Source organism: Streptopelia decaocto (genome assembly GCF_964273445.1).
Source record: "Streptopelia decaocto genome assembly, chromosome: 14".
In the NCBI taxonomy this organism is placed as follows: Eukaryota; Metazoa; Chordata; class Aves; order Columbiformes; family Columbidae; genus Streptopelia; species Streptopelia decaocto.
This window is the reverse complement of record NC_138669.1, coordinates 13588172-13608221: the sequence shown is the minus strand read 5'-3', so window position 1 is coordinate 13608221 and position 20050 is coordinate 13588172. Positions and strand designations below refer to the sequence as shown.

General features: G+C 45.8%; 1 protein-coding gene across 1 annotated transcript in view; it reads left to right on the top strand.

Moving 5' to 3' along the window:
• The window catches only part of UQCC1 (ubiquinol-cytochrome c reductase complex assembly factor 1), a 52800-nt gene that overhangs the window by 11340 nt on the left and 21410 nt on the right, over positions 1-20050 (top strand). Inside the window, exons 5-7 of the mRNA XM_082065269.1 lie at positions 2506-2578; positions 9621-9678; positions 15940-16048. Coding sequence (XP_081921395.1) covers positions 2506-2578; positions 9621-9678; positions 15940-16048 — 240 coding nt within the window. The remainder of the gene's footprint in view (positions 1-2505; positions 2579-9620; positions 9679-15939; positions 16049-20050) is intronic.

The following is a 20050-nucleotide window of genomic DNA, read 5'->3' as shown; positions in this document are numbered from 1 at the left end:
TGCAGTTATCTTAAGATAATTTAATTACAGGAAAGCACAATATGGAACTTGTCTTGTGTGCTCCTCCAGCTACAACAGTTGTCTGTTCCAGGACTTCCTGCATGACATTGGGCATTTTTTCTTTAATATCTAGTGATGGATTGTTTTCTATAACTTTGTCCAGTTGCACTTTAAGTTAATAGGATCCATCACATCCATAGCATTCAGTGTCAGGAGTTCCATAGCTTCAGTACCCACCGGGGGAAGAAGTGTTGTTGTTTTCAATTGGTGCCTTTTGATTTTGTACTTAAATAAATGGTGATTATTCTTTTCTTGGAGTGTATGTTCACATTCTCCCTTTCACTGATTTTATAGACTCATATATTCCACAGTAACTGTGTCTTTCTCTGAACCGAGGAGACTTGTTGCTGTCATTAAGGCTCTTTCGTGTTTTGATTCTCTGCACCTCTTTGTGTTCGATATTTCTGTGACAGGAGGGTCTCCCAAGCAGCGAGATATGATCCAATTGCTGTTTGAGTTGCTGTTCAGTAATAGCTGGCTAGGGCAAGGTGTGCTTTTGTGGTTTTTAAGTAGTTCTTTCGTAAAGCCGTTGTTAACATTGACTAAGTGAGAGCAGTTCTGTCAGAGACACCTTCAGTTCCTTATGCAGAAGGAAAAAGAGACGGAATTCAGAATTTCTTTGCTCTGAACTAGGACACGGTATTAAGGAGTGGGGGGGAAAAGGCAGCTTGAAGCACGGAATTAAAACCCACAAGGTGTTTCTGGATATCTGCAAGGCAGAGTGGGCCTCGAGACTGATCTGCAACTGCTGCTGATTGCATCTCAGTCCTCAGGAAGAAAATACCCAGAAAAGATAACTGACACTTAAGGGAGTTTGGTATTTTGGGTAATATCAGTTGTGTTTAATCAGGTGATGCTAAACCTCATGAGGGAGTAGTTTCTCTCCCATGTGTACATATTGTTGTAATAAAGCTTTTCATTAGCGCTAAGTGTTGACTCAGAGTTCTTACCTGCTCCTCTTCACTGCCTGCTCGTGGCTGGGGAGCTGGGTTTGGAGAGGTTATTTTGTGGGCAGGGCGCAAGAGAGCCGAGTTTTGTCCTTGCCAGTGCTCTCTATGAGGTCTTAGCGAAGTTTCTTAATATTTCTTTGCTTTTTTCCATTTTCTTCTCCCTTCCCCACACCTATTTTTACACCCTAAAACTTCCATGTTTAAATGTCACGGGTTTCTCCTGCGTTACCTGCCTTATTTCAGGGCTGGACTGCAGGGGCTGTTCTTTACATGTTTGTAATGTCTGGTAAGGCCTGGCCTGGGGCAATGTCTTTCACCAGGGACATCTCTATTCCCAGGCCAGGCAGCATTTCCTTTAAAAAGGAAGCCTTAGAACTCCAATAATTATTTTACTGCAAGAAGTTTAGATGTATATTGATTTTTGACAGAAGCCTGAGATTATCAAATAAGAAAAAAACAATGTCTCCTGTGTTTCCACAGCGGATCAGTTGCAACTTCCTTACTTTCCTTTTGGTTAGAGGAGACACGAATCCTTACTTTGGTGACCGCAGGTGCTGTTGGACAGGCAGAGTGCTCATGTCTGTACTGTAGCGAGCGCTGAGATGCTACCTGGTGTATGTCACTAAAATGAAAAACAGAACCAAGCCAAACAACCAAAAAAACAGCAACAAAAACCACAGCAGAACACACACAAAAAAAGCAAACCAACAAACAAAAAATCCCTGCAAACAAGAAATCTCCATGAACAAGCAAAACCCAACAACCAAGCCAAAACCAAACCCCCAAGCCCGGTGCTGCTTCCACGCTTAGTTGGGGAGTAGACTCTGGAGTTGTCATATGTTTTTAATTTTTCTCCCCTTGACATTAATGAGCAGGAGTGACTGATGGCTCTTTAAAATGTTTGTTGTCAGTTATTGTGCTGTTTGAAGCTTCAATAGGTGTCTCTTTGTTACAGATGCAAACAACATGTGTCTGGTGCAATGACAGAACAAAACCACAAGTGCCAAAGCACCTGAATGTACCTCATGTCACTCATTGTTTGGGATTCCTTCCTCACTTGAGAAGCTTAGTTGGTCAATTTGCATTTTTTTAGGAAAAAAATATGTTTTTAGGACATGTCTCGTATGTCAACTTCTTTAATATTTAAAACTTAACTTTTACAGACCACTTTGAGTGATATGCATCAAAGTTATTGGAGGAAACCAGGATCTATGGATTGGGATATTTGGAGTCCCTGGAAGGAAAGCCATTTCATTTCTTTTTCTGTGATGACAGGATTATATTAAGCTAGATTTGGAAGAGTATTCAAGAAGCCATGTATACTCGTGTAATTCCTGGGAGATATAATAGTTTAATGTGCTCCTGAAAATCTCAAGTGATTGTGACTCCCAAAAGGAGTCTTCTCAGAAAGTGGTAGTGTATGCATTTAACAAGCAGTGGTGTTCACTGGCTCTCATGAACAATGCTTTAAGTATTGTCTTTTCTTTTTCTTTAGAAAGTTAAAGTAGCAGCTTTGCGCATGTACACGTGCTGCGTGGAGAAAACTGACTACGAGGAATTTTTTAACAGTAAGTAATGGACTTGATGATATTTGAAGGGGGGTGATCAGTAGGTCAGAGAGGTTCTCCTGCCCCTCTGCTCTGCCCTGGGGAGACCACACCTGGAATCTTGTGTCCAGTTGTGGCCCCTCAGTTCCAGCAGGACAGGGAACTGCTGGAGAGAGTCCAGCGCAGCCACCAAGATGCTGCAGGGAGTGGAGCATCTCCCGTGTGAGGAAAGGCTGAGGGAGCTGGGGCTCTGGAGCTGGAGAAGAGGACACTGAGGGGTGACTCATTCCTGGGGATCAATATGGAAAGGGTGAGTGTCAGGAGGATGGAGCCAGGCTCTTCTCGGTGACAACCAGTGACAGGACAAGGGGCAACGGGTTCAAACTGGAACACAGGAGGTTCCACTTAAAGATGAGAAGAAACTTCTTCCTGGTGAGGGTGGCAGAGCCTGGCCCAGGCTGCCCAGGGGGGTTGTGGAGTCTCCTTCTGTGCAGACATTCCAACCCGCCTGGACACCTTCCTGTGTAACCTCATCTGGGTGTTCCTGCTCCATGGGGGGATTGCACTGGATGAGCTTTCCAGGGCCCTCCAACCCCTGACATTCTGGGATTCTGTGATATTTGGACTACTGCCCGGGTGAGAGAACTTTGAATGAAAATTCATTAGATATATTTATGGCAATAACTATGACAGCAAGAAGACTTGTCAGCGCCGAGCAGTGTGGTCGGCTGGGAGCTGCGGGTGCTGCCATGTTCCCTTCAGCTTTGAAGGGGCTCAAGGGCAGACCCGGAGTCTGGGGCTGTGACGTTTTGCCCACTGCAGTGGCGAACAAGGTGGGACAGGTAAAACCCCAAATATCCTGCACTTGGCAGAATGTTGCCTTTTTATTAACAGGGCTGGGATAAAATAAGATTCCAGATCTCTCTCCCCTTTTTACTGTGGTGAGATGGTCTCTGTGTCCTACGCTGTCCCATGAGCAATTGTGAGAAGGTCCAGGATAACTGGGATGCAGGTATGAGACCCATCCCTGTGCAGTGATGCACAGCTGTGTTTATGATACAGGATCAGTCAGATCACAGGGTCCTACCTGGCTCTCTTCCTCATGGCTGGGGCACGTTTGGCCAGAACTTAGAGACTTTCTACATTTTTACTGACCATGACAGCGTTAAAGCAGGACACATCTCTTGACTGGATAGAGACTGTGGCTAGAACAGAGACACAAATCCCTCCTCTAAGTACATGGGAATAATATTGGCTCGAATTGGGATGGCTTTTCCATGTTGCACACAGGTTTTTAGATATTAGCTTGAAAGTCTTTTCCTGCTTTTATTAGTATTAAATCTGGCTGTTGAGTGGACAAGACGTGGTTTCGAGACTTACTTAAGCTCCAATAATATTTTATTCTGCTGTGAATTATTTCCTGTGTCAGTGTGATTTAGCTGGTAGTAAACCCGTTGCCTGGATCTGGCCTGTCAGATGAATTCCTGAGCTACCAAACGCTTTCTTACGGCTTCACGACGCACCGCACAGGTTGGGGCTGCCGCTGCCGCCTCTTGAGAGACCAGCTGAAGGGACATCTTTGTGTGTTCATCCAGTGCTGAGCTTAGCGAGGGTGGGTTGGTACGTGGTGTTTGCTGCTGCAAGATTTTCCAATGGTTTTCAGAAGGTTTTCCAAAACTGTGATGTGGTTTCAGCGGTTGCAGGAGTGCGAGGACGCTCTGAGCGGCAGGATTCATCGTTAGTGATCAAAAAATTAGAACCTCATTTTTCCTGCGTGCACACCTCTCCCCAGCTGCCTGCCCGCTCAGATAAGTTCTCTTCTGTTTGTCATATTTGCCTCTCAAATAGAGGTTTTGCTGGTTTTAACTGGTGTTTCACTATCTCTGCTTAACAGGTTAGTTCTACAAAGATGGATAAATATTACCCTAGATTAAAATGTAAAGGAATTTCAGGACACGTCTGTGAAAAAGATACCAGCACAGATTTTTAGGTTCAATATAGAGTAAAATTACATCAGTTTTATTCTTGCTATTGTCTTACTATTTTAAGCAGTTTAAACGTATCAGGAACAGCCCGCAGCCTTGCCTTCAAGTGTCACCGTGTTCTCCACAATGTCCTGTTGTTCCCTTTTCGCTCTGTAGTACACGTTGCAGCCAGTCCACCTCCGAACTTACACCAGGGAAACCTGGGTTTGCATTGACTCAAAACTTCCCTAAGGAACAAGGTAGCTTGTTTTGCCAAGATTGCCGGAGTGCGGGATGTACCTGGTGGTGTTATAAGAACAGCTGTGGTGTTGGGGTCTATGCTTGTGGTTCCAAAGAAATCATTGCTTTATATAAAGAGATGTGAGAAGTGTCTGTTACTTCTGTCTGCTTACAGCTGCAGCAGTTTGGGGGATTGGCTCTGAAATTTAACAGGTGTGTGATCCATGCTTAAAAAGTAGCTCCCCTAAAACAGATTGTGTGGGGTGGGCAGGAACCTTTTAATTGATTTTGCCAATGAAGCAGCTTTGGGCTGTGGCTCCATGGGCAACTGTGTCCAAGCAGTGGCCAGAGGGACAGGCTCAATTCTGCATCTCCCGCCTGTGGCCTGGACAGTTACCATGTCCTCTGGCGAGCTGTTCAGGTCACTGAAAGAAAAGGGGCCAGTTTTTTACTGATTTACTGTTTTAGTGAACTAAAGTGGCACATGGAAGGGTCTGATGGGCAGCAGCTGTGGCGTAACATAGGTGGTGAGCAGTACCCTGTGAGAGGGGAACATGGCATGAAGCAAGACATCCAACTTTTCAGTTCAATTCTTCATCAAAGGAGGTCAGGAGCTGTTTGTTTCTGTTCGGAATTGCTCCTTTTTCCACTAAAGATGGGCAGCCCTTAAGCCAGGACTGCAGCTCAGTCCCAGAGGAGCAGCTTGGGGGACGAGCAGGAACCAGCAGCCACTGACTCTTGGCCCTGTCCCATGGAGCTGCAGCGAGTGCACGTGTGTGCGGGCTGCACTGCTGCGGGTGCTGCACACCCACCGATCCGCTGTGCCCTGGAGGAACCCCAGGAGAGGTCCTGGTGCCGCATGGGACCCAGCCCACGTCGGCCTGAGCCAGAGCTGGCTGTATGTAGACCTGGGGTGTATTTATTTATCCTGTGCTTTACTTGCATGGGGGTGAGATATCCCGGTGAACTGCATCGCCTCAGCTCTGCTCTCTGGAGAGCTTATTAGCTTTTTCTCTGCCATTTGTAAGAGTTGTGAACCTACTGAGCTTGCCTCGGAAACCGTTCACCCACACGTGCATAAAACCATTTGTGGTCTCATTAACCCTGTGTGATCGGAACCGGTTCTTACAGAGCCTCCTTCGGTGTTTCTGGAGGCGTTCTAGTGACGCGGTCACGTTGTGACCAACAACTGCGATGTGACCTTGTGGAACTTGGATTGGTATGTGCATTTTGTCAGGTAATTCTCTGACAGAGGTGACATAGAGTGTAAAGACTGGATAGTGTGGTGCTGGGGACTAGGACAGCAATAGCATTTCATGTCTTACTGGCTGTCTTGCCATCCCGGTGTGTTGCTGCTGATACCTGGTGAAATTACCGGGACTTTGTGTTACGCAGCGTGAGCCCTGGGATCTGCCTTTCTCTGTGCTGTGCCACAGAACAGCAGTTCCCAAAATACAAACTGTGGATATGCAAGTCATGAGCCTGCTGTAGAATATAAAGGAGGTGTTTTAATTGAGACTCTCTTGTATTATACTGCAGATAATTTTGTTATACCTGCCATTCTGTTCTCTCTGTTTTGTGATCAGCCATGGGCAAAACCTGGGGGACTCTGCCTCAGAGCCTACATCCCAAGTGTCTGTATTTTGCTGCTGATGTGGGAAGTGGAGCTGGTTTAGATCTTCAGCCGTTTCTCATTTAAAGGTGAACAGACAAGTAGCAGGGGTAAGGGCCAGATTGCAGTGCCGGGCTTTCTGTGCACAGCGCCTGCTGAGCAAAGTGCAGGAGGGAGCTGCCTCTGAGGAGGGTGTTTCATGCGTAACCTTGCAAAAGAGCTTTTAGGATCAGGGAGGTGATCCTGAGAGCCGAGCTGAAGTTTGGGTGATGAACACGGAGTGTACGGTTAGCTTGAATTCGTCATGAACTGTTAGTGCTGGTGTTAGTCCACTGTCATGCAGCTGCAGCAGTAAAGAGCTGGTCTCACCAGAACAGCCTTTCAGGTGGCTCCTGGTGGGGCTACAAAGCAGCTAGAAAGGGCTGGAGTTTCCTGACAGGACTCGGGATTCTTCTATCTCCCTTAGCCCATGAGGAAGCCCTTGCTGTGCCTTTCGTGCTCAGGGAACACTGATGTGGTGCCCCTGTTTTTTACAGGCTGGGGGGATTATTAGCCCATTGCCTCCTTCCTAAAATTGGGGTAGTGGTAAAGATGAGCTGTCATGAAAGCAAGTCCACGTTCAAGTTTTGCATCCCATACCCGATGAGTGCAAAATATGACAGGAGGAAGAGGTTATGTCCTCACAGTCCTGAGCATTCATGTCTCTCATTGTGCACGGACATGTGAACGGGATGTGTTCTACGGGCAGAATAGATTTATTCCACAGCTGATAATGATCACAGTAATTTCATAGGTAGCTTTACCATCAGACATTTTTTCTGTATCTAACTGTATTCTGAAGGGAATCATTTTCTGTTTAATAATATGATGGATTTTTCTCCCCAGTTAGTTTCCCAGAATAAGATGTTCCAAACCTCCAAATTTTAGAATTGCATTGTTTTTAAAAAGCTGATATCTGAGGACGAGCCTATTGCTTTAAATGAGCCATCTCTCCTTTAAATTCACAATATAGACAGTCCTAACATAGAACTTAAAAAAATTATAAAAATAGAAGTGCAACACTTGGAAAGTTAGTGAAGAAATTCTTCCCTCCTGGGTACTGAATAGGCCTTTAAAAACTTTCCGTATTTCCAATAGAAGAGGTGTGAGCTTTGCTTTCCACTGCAGAGTGATTTCTGTCGTGGGAGACTGATGCGTGGTAACTTCTGCTTCAGAAACCTGCAACATCCGCTGAACCAAGTGTTTTACTCTACATCTTGCCTGTGGAACCTTCATTTAATGACACGGTTTGATTAGCGCAAGCGTTGCGTACTGTTGCCCTGGCTGGAGATGCTTGGGCATGTCAGAGTAGTCATTTCCAGGCACGTGAACTATTTTAATATGAGCGAGAGAGCCAAAGGGGTGAGAAGGTGGGGGAAACTTGTGTTCCATCTCCAAACATAGACTGTTAGTGTCTTTATACTGCTTTAGAGGTGGCACAGGTGATATACAGGCAGTGATGCTGAAGCTCCCGGGCACTGGTGGAGGGAGGAATATTGGTGATTGCCTTGGTTCTTGTGGTGGTTGCCCGACCAAAGTTGGCATGTAAAAAGAAAGAGGCTGTGAAAAGTGTTGCTTCATGATCCAGGTGAATCTCCTTGATAGCACTTGAGAACCAAGAAGTGTAGGAGTTGGGAAGGAATAAATTCAGCACAGAAGAGATGAGGTTGACTTCCTTGGGACACACAGACTGGAGAGTCCATTTCTGAATAATCCCTGGCCTTCTTGCAGTGGGTTTGAACGGCCTGAAGGACAAGGCCAAGGTGATGGTGTCAGATCCTTCTCATAAGGTCCCCTCTTAAAAACTCCCCCAGGAAACAGATGGAGAGGTGACTTTCTAGGAGGAAGGTTTGAGAGGAACTGGAGGACTTGGTGTGCACATAACCTACAGGTCCCTGCTTTTGAAGCAAATCTCTAGCCTCACATCCGAATGGCACATGCAGGTCCATAGTGTGAGCTTGGATACAGACAAACCATCTCTGGGAAGCCCAGGGGCTGTCAGGTGCATTAGGGCTGGAGGTGTGGAACGCCGAGGATGCTGCAGGTTGTCTGGCTGGGGAAGAAACCAGAGCCCAGAGCAGCAGAGTTTTCTGTCCTGGCAGGAGGCACCAGAACCTTGAGGGCAGAGTGTAGGGTGAGTGTAGAGTCTTACAAATGGACAGGAACAACCCCAGGTTCCAGTATAAGTTGGGGAATGACATGTTGGAGAGCAGTGTAGGGGAAAGGGACCTGGGGGTCCTGGGGACAGCAGGGTGACCATGAGCCAGCACTGGGCCCTTGTGGCCAGGAAGCCAATGGTACCTGGGGTGGATTAGAAGGGGTGGTCAGTAGGTCAGAGAGGTTCTCCTGCCCCTCTGCTCTGCCCTGGGGAGACCACACCTGGAATCTTTTGTCCAGTTGTGGCCCCTCAGTTCCAGCAGGACAGGGAACTGCTGGAGAGAGTCCAGCGCAGCCACCAAGATGCTGAAGGGAGTGGAGCATCTCCCGTGTGAGGAAAGGCTGAGGGAGCTGGGGCTCTGGAGCTGGACAAGAGGAGACTGAGGGGGGACTCATTCATGGGGATCAAGATGGAAAGGGGGAGTGTCAGGAGGATGGAGCCAGGCTCTTCTGGGTGACAACCAGTGACAGGACAAGGGGCAATGGGTTCAAACTGGAACACAGGAGGTTCCACTTAAATATGAGAAGTGAATTCTTCTCAGTGAGGGTGGCAGAGCCTGGCCCAGGCTGCCCAGGGGGGTTGTGGAGTCTCCTTCTGTGCAGACATTCCAACCCGCCTGGACACCTTCCTGTGTAACCTCACCTGGGTGTTCCTGCTCCATCGGGGGATTGCACTGGATGAGCTTTCCAGGGCCCTTCAACCCCTGACATTCTGGGATTCCGTGTGTGCGAAGGGAGCAAAGCGTCTGTTGATGCTTCCCTGGTATTCTCTGCTGCTTTGGGACTTCTGAGCTAGAAGCCACATGCTTCTCTAATTCTCCGCTTTGTAAATGTTTCAGAATCTACAGCGTCCTGTGACTGCATGTTCTAGAGCTTAAACACGGGTGTGACAGTAAATGCTCTTTGCTTCTGATGTGTGTTCTGTTTAGGGCCAGAAATTGAGTTATTAAAATGTAGATGTTGGCGTAGTGCATTTCTGCTAGGCGCAAAATGTGATGAAATCCATATTAATATTTAGTTTTGTTTTTGTGTTTTTCCCCTTCCCATCAAGGGTGTCAAATGCCTGATACTTTGAATTCGTGGTTTCTAGTAGCCCAGCTTCACGTCTGGTAAGTGAAAAGTTAAATAGTTCAATAACTGTTTTCAGGAAACAGTGCTATGTGTCTCAATGTGAGAAAAAGTAGGCTCCATGCTTATTGATAATAGTGCTTATACTGATTTTACTGATTTCTGCATTTTAACAGTTTTCTACTAAGGAACAAAAAGCCCCTTAGAGAAGCCAATGTCTTCTACATCTCTGAATTCCTCAGTAGCGGAATGATGTTTCCCATGGGTTTTCTAAAAGCCTCGCTCAGCCTATGTGGAAAAATCTTACCTGGGTGTTTTAGGAAAAGTTGAAATTTATGTAGAAGTGGTTTAAATTGGGAGAATTTGTGGTGACTGAAGTCGCTGCTCGTCAGAAGCATTTAACAAATTATAGCATTGGCATTTATTCTTGCACCTCTAAAAGGTACGTGCAGGTCGGTGAATGCCAGCTTGGCTACATGTAAAAATATTTAACACCTTACGCATTAAGTTTTCCCTTTTTCTTTTTCATTTGTGAAAATAGTAGCCAAAAAAATCAGTTTTTCATCTGGCATGACATACTTGTAAAGGTCAGGGGGATCAGAAGGGAGTACAGGCGTTTTTGTGGAGTGCCAGATCTTTCAGGAAACCGAAGCCCATGGACGTACGCTCAGGTATCCAGAGCCTGAAAGGAAGTTTGTACCGAAATAGCTGCACTTAAGCATAGGCCCCTTATTTCCTTGCCTCCTTTTTTTCCCCTTCCCTCCTTTTAATTTCCTGTCTCGTCAGTGCATTGAAAGATGGGGCAGCTCGTTTCACAAAAGAATGAATAAATTAGCAGAACCATTGAAATTATAATCACTTAATGAAATCAGTGGAATCAAGTAGGGAAGACCCTGGAGATTTGCAGTTTATTTATGTCTTACTGTTCCCTGTGGGAAAAAAGGCTTTAAAAAGTCAGTTGATAAGCTAATAATTCATATTGGTATTTGGAAAAGTACTGCAAGAAATGTTGCAAAAAGAAGTGTAAATATCTAGGGAAAAACAAAGAGGAGTAATATAAGTCTGCAAAAAACACAGCTTTTGTCACATCATCTTGGCTTGTGTACCCTGTGATATACAGCATCAAATTCAAGATGCATAATCTTTCATGACAGGCATAAAATTAAACAAGGGGACTGTGATAGAGATGAAACTACTATGGGATAGACACAAAAATCCTAAGATCAAAGCTCCGTTGGAGAAGGCCAAGAGTTGCCACACTTTGAGCTGGGGATGTTAAGGAGACATTTAATGAGGGAAATTGAAGGAGTCTCATGCTTAGGATATGAGGGACAGTTGACAGGGATGTCCCACGCAAGCGGGAAGGAACCAAATCCCTCTGCTTCATACGACAGCAATGAAAATCCGAGTGCGGAGGTTAATTCTGCGGGGTGTCTGTGCCTGGCCGCTCCGCGTTCCGGCACGCTGCCCTCAGGAACGCCGGTGTTCTGGCCCACAGGTGAGAGGTGCAGGTGGATGTTCCGGGAGGCAGAGGAGCCGCTGCCAGGGCCGGGCGGTGCTGCAGGCTTCGCTTGGGATCCGCTCGGTGACCAGGGGAGTGCACAAACGCAGGCACGTCGCAGGAAGAGCCAGAGGCCACGAATGCATTGCAAAGAGCAAGTTTATTTTAGCTACCTCTCTACCGGGGGATCTCCGAAGTCGCCCCTGAGCTCCCAGGCAGAGGTGACACCAGCGGGGACGCAGGCGCTGGTCAGTTCAGCCCTGGTAGGAGAGCGCTGGGCCTGCTGAGCTCGCCTGTATTTCAAGGCTTCAGGCAGGCGCAGCCTCTCGCTCTTTCTCACAACAAAGCAGGGATCTCAGACACAGTGATAAGTTGTCTGGAGTTCCTCACAGGCCTATGTTATCTAACACAGAGGTTCTGCTCATCAAGCACACAAGGTCAGTAAAACAATTAGTGTGATGTATGTGCTTTTTCTACAGACAGCTGCAAGTCACTTGGGTGTATTTACATTTAACCAACCTCCTCGCCAATCTTCCGCTATACTCCCATACACCAGGATTTTGCCATGGCATCATTTTGCTTTCCCAGTCAGCTTTATTTCTGTGTTCTCTGGTTCTCTTTCTTTAATCAGTTTGACCTCAGTGACGCGGGAGCAGAACATGGTTGGCTCTGGCGAGGCCAAGGACACCCTGCCACGCTCTGAAGGCTCCGGTACCTCTGTCTTTCCTGCTGGACCTTTTACCTCAGAGGCTGGAAACCTTCCTGAGCTGGTGGCCAACGACCTGACCATGTAGATTCTGATCACCAGCTGTTAAACCGTTCCTGTTTCCGCTTGCAGTGTGGTCTAGATCACAATCTGCTTTACCTCCTTCTCCCCAATTCTACAGAGTTTTAGATTCAGCTCATGTAGAGTGTCTTCTGGAGCTGAAAAAGATGAGAATTTTTCCTAGTTTGGTTAAGCCCACCTTCTTTCTTGCTGTTGCCATTGCCCACTCTGTTCTAGTCAGCTGTGTTTCTGGGCTTTTTGTATCCCACTTTTTATAGACTTCAGGTGCTTGTGAAAGCCTGTGTTCTGTTACAGATTCTGGTGGGTCCTCTGAATCTCTGGCTCTTATTTCTTCTTGTCTATGAATAGAGTTTTCCTACTTACCTTCAGTGAGAAAGGAGGGACATTCAGGGTCTCATGTTTAGCCTCTGCTTTTGCCCATTTCTTTCAAGACAATGTTCCTTTTGAGACACTCCAGTGCTAAAGTTATACTTTAGAAAATCAACCCATTCTTTCCTGAACGTCTTGTCTTTATAGGCCATTTTTGTTACTTCACACCTTTGATGTCAGGAGGACTGTTTCTTTACGTTTAGAAGTCCAGACCTTTTAGAAAATCTCAAGCAGTTCACCTCCACTGCTGGGTTTGCTGTTTCCCATCCGGTGACAATCTCCGTGGGGTATTGACCATGGCCAGAGCTGTTACCAACCTGCCGAAGAGATGACTTTGGTGACAGTGATGACACGCTAAGAAGTGTCTCGGTGCAGGATGTATCACGTAGATACCTAGAGCTTCCTTCATATTTCCATCACACCAAATGTGGTGACATCTCTAAGGAATTTAGGATCAAAACAGAGTGGTGCTATGATTCTTGTTCTGAAAGACTCAAAGACCTGTTGCAAGACTTCACCTGAGCATTGTTTTTCATAAGGAAATCTGCACCTGAGAAAGTGTTGATCAGTCTGATAGAGTTCAAGAGCCACCAAGTACGTAGAAAACAGTTCCTGCAGGGAAAGGTGTCTCGGATTTGCATGGAGGAGACTGAGGATACCATATCAGTTGGAAATGTGCTGCCTCAGAAGAAAGGGAATAAACTATTTCAAGGTAGAGAGGACAGGGAGAAAGGGATTTCAGTTACATCAGAGAGTCTTGCCTGAGAGAGGTTTTAAGAACAAGTTTATCTGGAGTGTCTTAGGCATTTAGCTGATCCTGGCTTAACATTTGGGGAACAGCCACGCTCGCTTTGGTGAGGTCTGCCCAGCAAAGACCTGGACACAGCTGTAAGCACAATAGCTGGTGAACTTGCTAGGCTGGGCCACAGGATAATGTGTGATCGTAACTAGGAAGAGTTCAGAATTCTGATTGTTGCCATTATTCATAGAAGTGTGTGGCACAACATACAGCTGAAGGCAAAGTTGATTCAGGAGCTTCCTCCTCCTGCCCCCCGGGTTGCTGGTCATTTGTGAATGGGTTAAACGGAATAAAACCTTCCAAAATTGCTGTTGGTACTTGTGTTGTTAAGGCAGAGTAATTTCTCTGAACAAGTATAACATTGCCCCAGAAACAGTTGCCCTGGAGCAACCAAGGAAGCAGGAGTGAGTGTCCAGGAGCCCAACGGGGAGCTCAGGGGGGGCTTTGGATGTGTAAAGCAGCGTGACACCAGGTGGCACTGGGGCCACCACACAGCTGGACAGGCCGATGGCCACTGCTGCCCCTGGGCTTGGCACTACGGGAGTTACTGACACAGCAGTTGCAGTGGAGGGTGTTGTGGGGAACTGCGACATCTCGCCTAACACGGTTGAGTTACAGGTGCTCCTGCATTTCAGGCATCCTTTCATATAATTTTCTTTTAATATAATCTCCTTGCATAACTTAAATACAGCACAAATTATCCAACCCAGCCAGCTTTCTAAAGATAGTCTGGAATAATTTTGCTTTCATGGTTTGATGAAGATGAGTCAGTATTTGACTAAACTACAGAAAAGATTCTGTAGGGAGCTCTAAAATGTTTCACACTGTGTTGATCTGCTTAGAAGGTTTATAGTCTTTAAAGAGCCTGTGTCTTTCAAACCTCAGATGGCAGGTGTAGTAACAAACTACCAAATTCTCAAATAAACTGCCAAATTCCATGATCTCAGCCGTGGTGCAGCCGAGCAGCCCCGTGACAGCGCCGGGCGGCCCAACAGAGCTGCCTTTGGGCTTCGCGGGCAGCAGGTTGGACTCGGGACACCCTCAGGTCCTGCTGCTCAGTGCCGCGTTGTTTCTGCTGCTCCCGTTCCCCGCCCCAGCCTGGATGGGACCCAGGAGTGATGCTCAGGACGAGATTTTCATGCCAAGCCACTTTTTTTTTTAGCCCCACCGAGCTTGCGTATTCATCAAGAGAAGTATAAAAATGCTTTTCTTAGGCACAATTAGCCTTTTAAACTGAGTCTTTTTCTTTTTGACTTGTTAAGAGTGGATAAAAATTTGGGATACAGTAACTCTTCCTGATTAACTTTTTCATACCGCTCAATTATGTAAATGCGCAAGAGGAACAAAGGTTTTGAAAGCGGTGCAAGCAAGACACAGAAGTTTTAGGTTCTTTATGCGTTTGTTCTGTGGAAGAATCTCTCTCTGGGTTCTAGACCACTGTTTTAGCAGAAAGCTTTGTCATCCTTCTGTGAGCAAGATGAGGATTCACTTGTTAATGCTCTCTTAATTGCATTTGTTTGCTGGGACAGCAGTGCTGTGGGACAGATACCGAGCTGTCACTGCCACAATGTGACCCTTGGGAATCCTTGCACAGCTGTTTCCTGAGACAGAAGTTGTCACGATCATCCCAATGTTCCCATCACTGGCTCCTGCCCTCGCCCTTCTCCACACACCTTCCTTTGCAGGTTGGAAAATGTTTCCTTTGGCGATCAGTAGACAGGATAGAATCCATCATAAAGATTGGCAGCTGTCCTTCTACAGCTCAGCTCAAGTGTTTATGATTTGTAGATTACCAAATATTTTTAATACCTATAGGGAGGCACAGATCTCATGTCCACTGAAGAAATGAGCAGCCAAAAAAGCCACAAAATCATCATTTTACTCTTGTTGCACATTCACTTTTGTTGTTAGCATGTGAGTGCTTCCAAGTGGCCTCCAGCGGCTCCGCTCTGTTGCTTTTCCATCAGCTGTGAGAAGAGTTTGCAGTGAGCAGTTTCCCACCTGGAATGTGTCTCTTGTGCAAAGCGGTTCTGAGCATCACCCCGTCCGCAGGAGCCGGGCCAGTCCCGCTCAGGCACTGTGAGCGTAACACAGGGCAGGGAAGCGGGGACGGTGACAGGGCTGGTCGCTCAGTGAGGAACTAGCCTGTATTTCAGTCTTGTAAAAGAGGCAAAATACATTTTTCAATGATTTATTTTTTAGACAGAACAGCAGCAATGAAGTTTGAGGGGCTTTAATGCTAAAAAAAAAAGTAAACCAACTCAACCTGGTATTCTCATTAAGATCCCACAATGCACCTATGAACTTGGAAATTCTTCTAGCATGTACTGCTTGTGGGGGTTTTGCCAAGTGGTTGGACACGTATCCGAAGACCCCCATGGTTGAAATAATTTAGGATGTTGCTAATGTGAATTTGGGAGAAGTCTGTAACTTGCTTAAGCTCTCAGAGCTTGGCTGGTCTGGACTCTCACAGCACTCCAGCGTTGCAGCTGAATCCCAGCTGGCTCTGGCTGGGGTTGGACAGGGCATGGGCTCCAGAGGGTGGGACCTTCTTAACGCTGAGGAGTTCAGGTGTTGAAGTGGATTACAGTGCTGTCAGCCAGAATGAGTCCACTGTCACTCTTCTGTAGCTGGATTGGCCCAAATCCAGCAGATGCAGTTCTTCAGTGCAGAAGTTTATTTAAAAGTGAGAGTTTATTTAAAATTAAAAAAAAAATCTTTGTATGTGATGTTTTCCCTGATCACAAAAGCACATACTGAAAGGAGAATCGTGAGCCGAAATGTCTTTACTTCTTACGTTTGAAGAGAAACTAGAAGCTATGAATTTGGTGTTTATGTTCTTGCAGGATGTGTCTGGTTCGAATGAAGCAGGAGGGTCGCACAGGGAAATACATGTGTCGCTATATCGTTCACTGCATGTGGGAGGATGTCGAGCAGCGCGGGAAGGTGATGGGGGTAAGTCACCTGTGGTGTTGGTCACCTTGATGATTCACATCTGTAAAGTGATAAAAGCACTGATGTGTTAGGAGAATGCACAAAAATCAGCTTGCAGCTGCACGTTTCTTTCTGTATTAGCTGAAGCTGATGTACGTAGCCCTCACTCCTGACCCCTCATTCCTGAGCCTGTTGTATTCAGCCACTGACCTTGGTTGTGAAACTGCACCATGGCCTGGATGAAGACATTGATTTGTCTGACAGTAATTAATTTTCTCTCTGGTGTGCCATGTGATTGCAGCAGTGGATGCTGCTCGTGGACAGGAATAAGCAGCTGGGGTAGGGAGAAGCGTGACTGGTGCTAAATGTATAACCGTGACTTAGGTAATTCCTACAGAGCTTTGAGTTTTCTCTGTATCTAGGATGGTGGGTAAAAGGAAAGGGACAAGGTTTTTATGTTAAGTACCTGTACATGGCTATAACTAGTCATTAGTTTATTTTTAATTTTGGTTTCTTAGTACGCCTCGTCCCTATCACAAAAGAAACATGGTAAGGAGAGAGTAGCTCCAAGGAAGGTTCATTCGCAAGGTTGAAGGAAGAACAAGGTTGGATCTTTCTGACCTGTGCTGAGGAGGTTATGCTGGTTCACTGTAATGGGCATTTCTCTCCTCAAAGCCTCTGAGTGCGTTTGTCCAGCCCTGCGTTTGATGGGCTCCAGGGAAGGCCGTGCAGAGCAGTGGAGCAGGAGATGAATTTCATAACCCCAGTGTCACAGTGGTGACAGGAGACCTGACACAGGTGAGGGTGTCCACGTTCAGGGCATTTCTAGTGGGAGAACAGGGCTGGGAACGGCCTCCTGTGCTGCGGAGAAAGAAAAGAATTGCGCCATGATTAAACAGACGTTTGTCTGTGATTAAAATAAATTAGACTGATAAAGAAGTGACAGCTTTTGTACAGCGATAATGTCATAGTGTCAGGTCTTCATTGTCAGCCACATCCCCAAGGGAGAGGCTGCTGGGCTATTGCTGTTGGTGACAGACGGGAGTGAACCAGCGCGGTAGGGTTTGCTATGTGGTCACATTAGGAGTTCAAGAAGTTTCTCTCTGATCTTTTATTTTTATGTGGTTTTGGAAAATGTTGATTCTGCTGCAACTAAAGTTTTTCTGTCAGCAATGGCTTTTTTTTTTCCTTAGTTATTAGGAATTATGTAGCTTCACTCCGTTCTAGCTTGCTTTTAAAGACAAGTCATCCTCTTCATCTTCTTTTGGATTAAATCTAAATTCAGGCATCATAGGATTTCTTGCTACAATAAAAGGCTTACATGAATTCCAGTATGGGAATCTCCACGACCCTGGTTAGATGCCACAGGCAGCGTGAACGAGCCTGGGCAAATCAGCTGATAGTACCAAAGACTAAATGAAGTAGCTTATGCGTTTTTGTCCTGCGATCAGCGCAGGGAAGCACCGCGGGCTGTTTGCTCCCCGTACGAGCAGGTAGAGCTGAGAAGTGAAGCACGGTCTAAGTTAGACCTGTATTGAGATTTTTCTCAGTAGATGTGAAGGCTAAACGAAGCCAGTGCTTACAGGCAGTTCAGGGAAGCACAGGGTTTCCATTTCTGCAAATTAAACTATCCCGTTGCACCTCAAAGTTCCCCAAAGTCTAGAAAAACACACTAGTGTCCTCGTTCTCATCTGATCTGGGTCCTCCAGTGTTAATTCTTGCATGTTATAATGGTGTGGTTGCCGTGTGGTGCAACTGTGAGGACATCTTAAGTTGTTTGAATGCCATTAATTCTCTGCCTTGGCAAGTTAGGCATCTTTTCAGTTTATCCTTGACTTTAGATTTTGCAATCTTTGTTGGTAATAACAATCATGCAATGTAATAATGAGCATGCTTAGTTTGCAATAATATAATTCCTATAATATCCTTTTGACTGTAACCTAGTGTTAGTGTAGCTTTTATGTGGCAATAGCTGATGCTTAAATGAAGTATGTACACATTGAAGGGCTTGATCTCCAAACCAGTTACATCTGTGTGGGTATTTAATGCAGTTTAGCTGCACTGAGACCCCCTGATTTTAATGAGACTCTTGTGGGAGGACGTGAACTGGAGGTAACAGCTCAGCAGAGGCGCAGGGGCTGCGGAAGGAAGCGCACGGAGCTCCCCTGCATTGTAAACCTGGGCATCAGGACTGTTCTTTTCCCCCTGAGGTGTTTGGAAGGTGTAGGGCTTTCCTAGTATTTTACTGATTTTTATTTTCTCTTTCATCTTTTAGTTATTCCTAATATTCCAGTCATTATTTTGTCAAGGTGAAAGAATTTTTTAGTCTCTTCTGGTAGTATTTATCGTGCATTAGATGAAAATAATGTATGCCTTGCTGTTTGAAGAGGTTAGCTGTTCCATTGCTCCTTACTGCTGCTTTCTTGTCCTTCCCCTTCGCTGGTTATCCCGGTGTAACCAGCGCTCCGCCGTGCTCCTGTTCCTCCCGCGCTTCTTCCCGTGCTTTCCTGCCCCTCGCGCGGGGAGCCCGGCTGCACCCCTCACCTCTCAGCTTTAGCAATCGCCTGCAGTTTAAGTGATGGGTAAAGGGCGGTTAGCACAGCTGTTAGGTTCTGCTTATTAATCTTGATGTATTTATCCCCAATGGTTCTTTTAAAATGAAGCTGAGGTAACGACAGAGGGTTTGTGAGCTCATTGACGAATAACGTGTGACAGCTATTTATTTTCAAGTAATTTAGTCCTGCGATCAGTATATATTCTACCTCCAAAGGAAGGTAGTTAAGTATATCAAGATAAGAATAGTGGTTAAAAAGAAGATGACATTAATGTTCCTCCGTTGATGTCTTCAAATTTCAGAATCTGAGCCTTTCTCAGAATGAAAAGAAACTTTACTGAATACATTTACGGCACTAAGTTATCATCTGCATAGCTCCTGGAGGGCAGGAAATGCCATTCCCTGCTTTTTCTGTCATGCAGGGTATCAAAGGTCGGTATTTCATTCCGATGGGTACATTCCTGGATTGTGGTATACGTGACAGAGCACCTGTATGAAATTGGATGCAATTAGTTTAACTTGTTGACAGACAAAGCTGCAATTCTTCATCTCGTTTCCATATCTAGCAGCAATTCCAACACTTGATGCAGAAGATGGATACTATACTCCTGAATCGATATTGATGGTTTATTAAAATATGCCATCTGCTCTCAAATACACAAGTTCATTGGAGCCGAAAGTGATAGAATGTAAGGCATTTTAACTGCTAATTTACATCAGCTCCAGCTCCAAATGGAGTTTGTATTATTTCAAAACCTGGTTGTTAAAATTGCTGAAATCTAAATCTCAGCTACAAAGTTGTGGGACCTGTTAGCCTGAGCTCCTTCAGCACTCCTGGACGGCGGCGAGAGTCAGAAACCCAAACTTGACACAGCTGTGAAAACACAGGGAGAGCCTGTGGCCTCAGCAAATTCTACTGGTGCAGGCATATTTCAGATATAAATTTTACTCCGCTGTCCCTAGGACTAATGAACTCCGTTTCTTTTGGTGGGTTTGCAGCCAGGTGTGTCCAGCTCTGTGGCTAACCAGTGCTCTTTACTTAATTTTTCCACTAGTGACATTTCTATCAAACTTTAAAAACAAACAGAAAAATTGGCTTGATGCAATGACTCCAAGTGTTAATAGTAACATTAGGCCGGGTAAAAGGCTTCCTTTGGCTCCTGCTTTGCCAGAGATCTCCACCTCGCGGCTGCAGGGAACACGTTTATACGATGCAAACTGGCAGCCGCCTCATCGGGTCGTAAGGGGAGTTGAGCCAGGATCAGAAATTGCTGCTATTTGTCTTCTTAACAGAGTTCTGTAGTGCCCTGAGCATTAACCTTTCTGGCCTGAGCATTGTGCGTTAGTCACTGTGCGTGTAGCAAAGCAGTTATAAGGTTATGTGTGTTTGAATACCTGTAGGTGTAGAGTTGATCAGAAAGACTTAGAGATGCTGGAGTTCCCTGGAATGGGGTTTCAGCTCATAATCA